At 44.0% G+C, this 10,271-nt stretch overlaps 1 protein-coding gene across 1 annotated transcript; it reads left to right on the top strand.

Annotated features, from left to right (window-relative positions):
- Positions 1-3,820: 3,820 nt before the first annotated feature.
- ZNF488 (zinc finger protein 488) lies at positions 3,821-6,093 on the top strand. The gene is made up of 2 exons (XM_066587353.1): positions 3,821-3,891; positions 5,342-6,093. Exons 1-2 carry the CDS (start codon positions 3,855-3,857, stop codon positions 6,091-6,093), a joined length of 789 nt encoding a protein of 262 aa, XP_066443450.1. The 5' UTR covers positions 3,821-3,854.
- Positions 6,094-10,271: the final 4,178 nt, after the last annotated feature.

The raw sequence follows: 10,271 nt of genomic DNA, 5'->3' as shown, positions 1-10,271 counted from the left end.
CAGAGAATAGAACCCATTGGTTGCCATGGTTTTGTTCACATTTCTGTATTTTGAGCATGCATTTCAGTCACGCAAAAAATAAAATGCAGCATGCACACCAAAGAACGCCATAGAAGTGAATGGGGGGGATGCACAAATGCACACACATTACGCATTACGAAACACTGCATAATTCTGCTGGAAAAAGAACTCAGCACATCATTGTTTGCTGTACACAAATGAACATGCCCTGCGGGCTGGAAAAGTGCAGTAAAATACGCCAATATGCACGCAAAAAATCCGTGTTCAGTGGGCAAAAAAGTTAAACTGAGACGCAAGTAAATGTGCATAGGATCATGTGAAGCCAGCCTAAGACAGTGCAAACTTAAGACAGAGTCTTAAAATGCGCCAAATTTATCACAGCTGCATGGCAAATCTGTTGAATTTTAGGAATGTCTAGTCCCGTCATGGCGAACCTATGACACACGTGTCAGCACTGACACGTGTAGCCATAGTCGCTGACATGCGGCCGCTGTCGGCTGTTAACCCCGTTAGTGGTAAATACCGTCAGGGGCCGCAGCTCCCCAGCTCCCCTGCCGGTATTCACTAAGCAGCGCTGATCCCAGCGCACACCGTGATGTCAGTGTGCAGCCAGGATCCTCCTCCCCCCTCCCTCGATGTCTTCTACCATTTGGTTCTGCAAGAGCGTCCGGGTGAGGAGGCATCCGGCAGCACACTGACGTCACAGTGTGTGCTGCAGATCATCGCTGCTAGTGGCGCGGAGGGCAGAGGAGGAGCGGAGCTTCCACGAGGTGGAGGGGGTAAGTATATGGGTCTGGGGGGGGCACTGTCCCTGCTGGGGGCTGCTGTGTGGGGGCACTGTCACTGCTGGGGGCTGCTGTCGGGGGCACTGTCGGGGGCACTGTCACTGCTGGGGGCCACGGTGGGGGCACTTTTATTGCTGGGGGCCGTTGTCACTGCTGGGGGCTGCTGTCATTGCTGGGGGCCTCTGTGTGGGGCCCTGTCACTGCTGGATGCCATTTTGGGGGGCCACTGTCGCTGCTGAAGGCTACTACTGGGAGCCCCTGTCACAGCTGGGGGCCACTGTGGGGGGTACTGTCACTGCTCGGGGCTCATCATTACTGAGATAAGTGAGGGGAAGGCAGCGAGAGGCAAGGGTCTGTGCTGTGAGTGTTTTGGGTTTATTAAGTACAGTTATATATTACAATTAAACATTTTTGTTATTTAAACTATAAATATCACAAATTTATGTGTTTTTTTTCTCGAAGTGACACACCATTCGAGTCATGCTCGGTTTTTTGGTGAATTTTCACACAGAGCTCAAAAGGTTGCCCATCACTGGTCTAGTCTAAGTGGATACTACCTATTCATTGGCTTTGTTTACAACAAAAATTACAGCAAAATTTTGGCACAATTTGTTGAAATTTCTAGCACAATTTAGGCCACTCCCCCTTTTTGGATGAGTCAAAAAAAGTGTTTAAAAACATATTGTAAGTGTGGTGCAAAGCCTGTAAGTATTTTGAATAGTAAATCTGCAACAATAAGTTCAGTTTTTGAAAGTTTCATTTCAGATTGAGTGTTGAATCAAGAAACGGACAATCACTGGTGTTTTGCAGTAGTGCATTAATGATGTTTTTGGAAGAAGTATATTGTAAGGGGGTCATCAGCAGAGATAGCACTGAAAGACAAATCTGCTGAAAGTTTGTCCCATAGGACTACAGTAGTGAGAAAAGTCCTATTGAAGTGAATGGGACTCAGCCTGCAGTACCAACCTGAGCCACTACACAATGTACGGAGCTGTCTGCTTCCCACAGCAAAACAGGTAAAACTGGGACAAACCTATTTAAGGCCAATAGAATAGAGCATACTGAGAAGGGATCGATCTACAGTTTCAGAAGAATCAGTAGAGAATACTCGCCATAAGATCTAGCTATCAAGAGATCGATAAATATTTAGCTTTCCTCCACCCTTAACACTTGTTGTTGTGTTGCTGAACAAAAATGCTTAAAAATTCTAAGTCTGAAAGAAAAATGAAATTTTTACATTTCACCTCCCCATTACTGTAATTCACCTAAAGGGTTAGCAAACTTTCAAAATGCAGTTTTAAATACTCTGAAGGGTCCAGTTTTTTAAAATGGGGTAGTTTATGGGCGGTTTCTAATATTGTTGCTTCCAAACCGAGTCTTGGAATGTACCAAAAAAAGGAAAGGCTGCCTCTAAAATGTCATCATAAAGTGGACGCGTGGAAAATGTTAGGTATTAACGATTTTGTGTGGCATGACTATCTGTATGACAAGAAGAAAATTAAAAATGTTGAAAAATGCAAATTTTTCCTTACATTTTTCTTAAGTGACAGGTCAGATTTCCAAAATGGGAATTGTGTCATGAAGGCCAAAACTGACTGCGGTGGGAAGGGGTTAAGCCACTAGAGATAATAGATAATAACTAGGTCACCAAGAATTTAACTAAAAGCCATCATTAACAGTTAGGCCTTATGCACACGGCATGCCCGGATTACGCATGCGGATTTTCACTGCAGATGACCTGCGAGTAGAGATGAGCGAGCATACTCGCTAAGGGCAATTACTCGAGTGAGCATTGTCCTTAGCGAGTACCTGCCCGCTCGGAAGAAAAGATTCGGGTGCCGACGGGGGGCGGGGGAGAGCGGGGGGGGAACGGAGGGGAGATCTCTCTCTCCCCCCCCATTCCCCCTTGCTCACTGCCGCAACTCACCGCTTACCCGCGCCGGCACCCGAATCTTTTCTTCCGAGCGGGCAGGTACTCGCTAAGGACAATGCTCGCTCGAGTAATTGTCCTTAGCGAGTATGCTCGCTCATCTCTACCTGCGATTCATTGTGTAAATGAATTTTAAATACTTGCAGAAGGTCGCTGATTCAATGGTTTTTCCGTGTGAATGCACAGCAGATCATCCAGGTAGAAAAAAAATAGCAAGCCCAATGGTGCCTTCCATCACCTCCCTGCCCAGTCTCCAAGCAACCTGAGAAGTACCCGCCTACAAATCTGTAATGTAATTGCGGATCGAACGCTTCCATAGAGATCAATAGAGGCCGTCCGCATGGAATCTGCACTAAAATGCTGCATGCTGCGATTTATTTTCCGCTTGCGGAATCCTCAAATCAGATCCGCATGTGTGCGTGGAGCTGAGGATTCTCCATGCTTTTCTATGGACAACTTGAACAGCAGATCTCCCACATGGGTGCCGAACGTGGATTCCGCAATTCAAATGCGCCCATGTGCATGAGGCCTTAAAGGCTTTTTCCAGGCAGCGCCTGCTGTCAGTGCCGGGATACATCAGGGTTGCAGCAGAAGCCACTGCTCCGATCCCTGTGTAGGGGCTGGCACTTGTAATTGCAGGCTGGGTTCCCATTGATTACAATTAAACCTGCGCCTGCAAATACGAGCACCGGCCACTACACAGGGGTCGGAGCAGCAGCTTCCACTCCGACTCTGGTCTATCCCGGCACTGACAGCTAGTGCTGCTTGGAAAACCCCTTTAAATTACCCTTTGTAATAACGTATTATTGCTATTTCTGTTGTGCCCTGTTATTTACTTTAAAGTCCCCCTATAGAGGTTCTATGTTTGCTCCAGATAGATATTTCTAGGTTATACTTGTTAATGTAGATGTCTTCTTTAACCATCCCTTTTACAGGTCCGTAAAACAACAGCGGGTCCAGATGTAAGGTGGCTACAAGTAGTCCAGGCCTCACCTGGTAGTTCCATGGACGATAGACTGAAAGATTTCATTCAAGAAGGAGCGAGTCCCCTGAGAGCCTCCTGCCACTTCCGGAAGGGAGAGCCACTATTGGTTTTCTATGATGGGCAGTTTGCCAAAATGCTAGGTGTACAAGAGCTACAATCTCTTCGGAATGGTAGGTACATGCTTAAGTACCTACCATTGAGTCCTATTTTTAACATATGTAGACATATTAGTGTTTCATTCAGATAGGTTATAGAGAGTGATGTGAAGTCAATACTGTTGAAAAGGTTTGTGTGAAGCCAACACTGACCTTTGACCCTAGTGATTGGCAAGAGTTATCATTGTTGTATGTTTAAGACTGTTCAAATGATGTTCCAGGAGGTGCAAGTATACTATATCGCTAGGAAAGAGTAGTAAATGAGAAGAGTAAAAGTGTCACCTAAGGCATATTGCAACCTCCAAGCTTACTGTGCCTTATTATGTCAATTATTATTGCCAGAAGAGCTGGTGTGGACTCACCATGCCACAAACTGATTTGGCTTGGGGCTATTCCTGAAGGCAACACCTGGTGTCCCCTTGTTTTCATCCTCTTACCCCATGAATTGGGATCTGGCCTCCACTGCAGGGTCCCCTAGGCCACTGCTCCAGGAGTAGTCTCGGTGTTGTGGCAGCTAACGCTAGTTGGTGAAGATAACCATGGTCTTGGAAGAGCAGACAGAGATGTGGTTGTGATACAAAGCCAAGGTCAGGATAGGCAGAATTCTTGAATAACAATATGAATAGTAAAAGGTCGGGATAGGTAGCAGACAGGTATAGTGTGGTCCAGAAACAAGCCGAGGTCAGGAATGAAGGAGATGGGAAAGGTGCGTTAAGTAGGCATCATTCAAATTAGGAAATAGCCAGAAACAGAAAGAACCTTTGCAAACCAGATAGAACTAATTGCTCAGCCCCCCCATCTCGTGAGGGAGTGTGCCTTAAACAGGCAGAGACATGTTTGGAGTGGCCAGGATGGAAAAGCCGAATGCACACCTTCTCCTTTTAAGAGGCAGGCAGACTGCTCAGGCACACCCTACGGGCAGTAGGGAACTGACAGTGTGCTGACTGTCACTGATGACATGAGGAGGGCAGGAACACCATTGGCCATGAACAGACACATAGGTATTCAGTGTAACTAATATTTTCTATTACTGTGTCTTCAAGAGGGGAACCTTTGAGCACCACTTTAGACCTTGCCACTCCATTCAATGTCTATTGGGCTGACAGAAACAGAAAATGTAGAGCTCATCTGTCTCCATCAGCCACATAGACATTAAATGGAGAAGCAATGCACATGTGTCACCACCGATCCATTCAAACTCTTCTCTATGGTTCTGCAGTGATGGGGACCGTGTGGGCTTTGGATCCCCAGCCTAGTGAATGATAGGGAGCCCAGCTGTAGGGTAAATGGCAATCAGACATTTATCACCTATCCTGTGGATAGGTGATAAATGTTTTTTTCTGGGACTACCCTTTTAACAGGTCCAAATACTAAAAAAATTACATGGCTTGTACTTTTTCCTAGAACTGTTTATGGTTACAGTTTTATTGTGATATTTTTCATTTTTGACTCTTCTATTCTCTAGACTTTACAGAAAAGTATGGAACACCCATCAAACGGATAAAACATGGAACCAATTTTCATAGCTTGGCAAGAGATGTAGAGCGAGAGGGGATTGAACTGTCAGAAGAAGGTGAATCAAGACTACTTGACAAAACTGAAAATGAAGCCAATAGGAGAGAAGATTTCTTACTAGAAGTGGCTGTATGGAAAAGGGTGAAGGCTGAACTGTTGGACGCCAAGAGAAGTGCATTCACTGAGGTGTACAAAATGAGGAGTGCTGGAGACCGGAAAGGAGGGTTGCCAGGTAGTGCCTTCTCACCTGTGCCTAGTAGAACGGGAAGTAAAATGCACACCATCTTCAAATCTGGAAAGAGTTTTAGAATTAATGATTCGAGAGATGCCATAGATATACCAGTGGACCAGGGCTATAGTGATTTTCTAAGCTCCAATGAATATTTGGCATTTTCAAATTCTTTGGCCATCTTCCCACTTTCAGAGATGTGGCCTAAATGTGAGGCACCACCCTCACCACAGGTCCTCCCACCAACATTCACAACCCTAGGTTCTACAGCTCAGATCTGGTGTGCTAAATGTAAACTCTCTTTCCGTATGACTTCAGACTTGGTCCTGCACATGAGATTACGACATAAGAAGGAGGCAGGAGTTGAAACCCAAGGCAAAAGACCAAGAGAGCTGCAACTATCATGTCCTGTATGCTATGCCTACTTCAGGGAGCGCCATCACTTATCCCGTCATATGATCTCCCACTCCTGATGACTAACTGGTTGTATATGATGGGCTTCCATATACATCTATGACTTGCATTGATGCTGGTTTGTTGACAGGCCTTTCATGGCTGTTTAAAGGGATATTCTGCCTTTTACTTATTTATAATTAATTGGGATCCGATATATATTTCTTTAAAATGCTATCCAAATCTGCACAGTATATATAACTGTACTAGTTACAGCACAGCAGCTCAGAAATACAGCTGATCAGCGGAGGTGCTGGACGTCAGACCCCTAGCAATTCGATATTGAAGACCTAACCTTTAGATAAGTCATCAATAGAAAAAAGCCCTGGAAGACCAGTTTTACTCAATAACCCCAATTCCCAAAAAGTTGGGATGCTGTAACATGTAAAGAAAAAAATGAATACAATGAATTGGTGATAGTCATATAACCATATTTTATCCACAATAGAACATAGAACACATGAGAGGGTGAAAGGGAGACACTTCTCAATTTCATAAAAAAAGAATTAACCAATTTAGAAATTGATGGCAGCAACAGATATCAGGAAAGCCGGGCCAGGCCATGTCTACCATTGTGTACCATCACCTTTTCTTTTTACAACACTCTGTGGACGTCTAGGAAGTGAGGAGGCCAATTTCTGGAGTTTTGGGAGAGAAATGTTGTCCCATTCTTGCCTATTGTAGGATTTTGGCTGCTCAACAGTCCTCGGACGACTTTGCTGGATTTTTCATTTCATAATGCACCAAATGTTTTCTACTGGTGGCGGCGGCCGGTTCACCAACCAGACTCTTCTTCATTAAAGCCATACTGTTGTGATGGATGCAGTATGCCGTTTAGCATTGTCTTGCTGAAATATGCAAGGCCTTCCCTGAAAGAGACGTTGTCTGGATGGAATATATGTGTTCTAAAACCTCTTTATACTGCTTAGTATTGATAATGCCTTTCAAGATGTGTAAGCTGCCCATGCTATAGGCACTAATGCAACCCCATACCATCAGAGATGAAGGCTTTTTAACTGTGCGCTGATAACAAGCTGGATGGTCCCTCTCCTCTTGGGTCTACAGAACATGTCGTCCGAAGTTTTCAAAAAGAATTTCAAATTTTGATTCACTTCATTTTGACCATCTGACCATTTTGCTTCACTTCATTTTAAATGAGCTTTGGCCCAGAGAAGATGCCGGCATTTCTGGATTGTGTTGATATATGACTTCTTCTTTGTATGATACAGCTTTAACCTACATTTGTGGATTGCACGGTGAACTGTGTTCACACCCAATGATTTCTGTTCACAGACAATGATTTCTGGAAGTATTCCTGAGCCCATGCAGTGCTTTGCATTACAGAATCACGCCTGTCTTTAATGCAGTGACGCCTGAGGACCCGTAGATCTCGATCGTCCAATATTGACTACTGGCCTTGTCCCTTGTGCACATGAATTTATCCAGATTCTCTGAATCTCTTGATGATATTTTGCACTGTAGACAGTGGGATATTTAAAGTCTTCACAATTTTACATTGAGGAAAATTTTTTTAAAACTGTTCCACAATTTTTAGATACAGTTTTTCTCAGATTGGTGAACCTCTGACCATCTTTGCTTTAGAGAGTTCTATTGTGAATAAAATATGGTTATTTGACATTTCCAAATAATTTCCTCCTTTTTTTCTCTTTACATGTATTTATATTTTACGGAGCTTCCCAACTTTTTTAGAATTGGGGTTGTGTTTTGCACCCTCAGGACACAGTGTTTCTTTCCCATGACCAACATACCTCTCTTTGTAAAGTCAATCAGGTGCTGTGATTTGCTATTGCCTGTGGCATCTAAAGGGGTAAATGGACGTTGAGTATATTTTATAGCCGATTCCTGCTGCTGATGCCATGCCGTATTAGAGGATGGGAAAAGGTGATAGAGATACACACATTATATTGGTACTGTTATAACTTATTGGGGAACTCTCCTGCCATTGTTTATGTGGACACTCTGCTGACCCCATATTGTTAGGGTGGCAGTCTGCTGTCACTGTTTATTGTAGCCACTCTGATCACATGTTAACAAGGTCACATTGGTAGCGCTGTTAATCAAAGCATTGGTCTTTTTTTGGGTGGAGGGGTCTGTACTAGTGGGTGGGGCTTAGGTAAAAAATCAAATCTACCTGACAATAATTTTAAAAAGTGAGCATGTATGCAATAACCATAACTATAACGTATGTCCTATCTATTCTGCCCTTGAATTGGTCTAGTGTGTTACTCCTGTAGTTGTCATATGTCATATTACCCAGATGTCTACTGCACTTCTATAAGAAAGTTACATGAGCAGAATTTTATGTGATCTTTCCTCATTCAATAAATAATTGTAGCTATTAAATAAAACTGAAATATCCCTCACCGATTTTCTAATTTTTATATATTCTGTTGTGAATTGGAACATCATGCACTTTAGACAAGAGAAAATGGTGTAATTCAGAATAAAAAACCCTGTAAAAGAACTCACCTATCATTTACTGGTAATGTCATGGGCCTCAGAGGCATAGAAAAAGTAAGTACATCCAATGAAAGCTATTACAGTCGTTAATATATGTGGAGATATCAATACTTTATCTTAATTCCAAATCCTATAAGGAAAAAGGTCATAGAAATGAACATAAAAATATAACAAAAAGGATCCCTTATATTATACCATGTCTTAGAAACATCAGAATTTCTGTGTTGCGAGACGCCCCAATTCTTGCATGAATATGAACCCCATTCTTCTGAATGGGATAGTATACATGAGCAATTTTTTATTCCCACATGGCATCATGGTGCATGAAAAAAACGTGCCATGTTCTATCTTTGGGTGTTACTTCGGAACTAGAGATGAGCGAGCATACTCGTCCGAGCTTGATGCTCGTTCGAGTATTAGGGTGCTCGAGATGCTCGCTACTCGAGATGAGCACCACGCGGTACTCGTCTCGATTAAACGAGCACTGACCATTGAATTCAATGGAGCCAGCAATACAGCCGGCTCCATTGAAAGCAATGGGCTGCCGGCGAGCGCGGGATGAATTGTCGGGAAGGGCTTAAAAATATAAGCCCTTACCTGAAAATCATCCTTAGGGCTCGTTCAGACGAGTGTGTTTTGGTGCGTGCGTACGCACGCACAAAAACACGCTTGTATTTACAATACTGCATTCCCTATGGTGTGTGCACATGTTCGTACTGTGCAGGTGCGTGCCTGCAAAGATAGGACATGCGTGCGCTATAGGGAATGCACGCATTGTTTTCAATGGAGCCGCGGCTGCTGCCGGCGGCTCCATTGAAAACAATGACCTGCTGGCTCCCTGCATTCCTTTTCAGGGAAGGACTTTACATATAAGCCCTTCCCTGAAAAAGAAAGATTTTAGTGTAAAAAAAAAAAAATGCAGCCATTCTCTTTAATGGAGCCGCTTCTGCTGCCGGCGGCTCCATTGAAGACAACGGTCTGCTGGCACCACCAAATTGTTTTTCAGGGAAGAGCTTAACATATAGGCTCTTAACTGAAAAGGAAAAATTTTGGTGCAAAAAAAAAAAAATGCAGCCATTCACTTCAATGGAGCCGCTGCTGCTGGCGGCGGCTCCATTGAAGACAATGGTCTGTGGCACACCTGAATTGTTTTTCAGGGAAGGGCTTTACATATAAGCCCTTCCCTGGAAATCAATTAAAAGTGATTTAAAAAACAAAAAAAATAGATACTCACCTCCCTTCAGCTGCCGGGGCACAGCCGTGTCTTCTCCTGCTGTCCCCTGCACTGTGGTGCTGAACTGCTGATCTATCAGCAGCCGGGGATTTAAAATCCCCGCCCACTAAATGAGCTGCCTCTGATTGGTCACAGCCTCACCAATCAGAGGCAGCTCTCACTCACACCCATTTATGAATTCATGAATGGGTGAATGCTGCCTCTGATTGGTCCCTGCGCTGAGTCAGTCAGAGGCAGCACTCACCCATTCATGAATTCATGAATGGGTGTGAGTGAGAGCTGCCTCTGATTGGTGAGGCTGTGACCAATCAGAGGCAGCTCATTCAGCAGGCGGGGATTTTAAATCCCCGGCTGCTGAATACTACTCAGAGCAGTTCAGGAGAACTGCCGGCCAGACGCGGCTGAACTCCGGCTGCAGCGGAAAGGTGAGCATACATTTTTTTTTTACACATTTTAGGATGATTTTCAGGTAAGGGCTTATAT

This window comes from Eleutherodactylus coqui, chromosome 13 (assembly GCF_035609145.1).
Source record: "Eleutherodactylus coqui strain aEleCoq1 chromosome 13, aEleCoq1.hap1, whole genome shotgun sequence".
In the NCBI taxonomy this organism is placed as follows: domain Eukaryota; kingdom Metazoa; phylum Chordata; class Amphibia; order Anura; family Eleutherodactylidae; genus Eleutherodactylus; species Eleutherodactylus coqui.
Note: the sequence above shows the minus strand (reverse complement) of the source record. Positions and strands in the feature narration are given on the sequence as shown.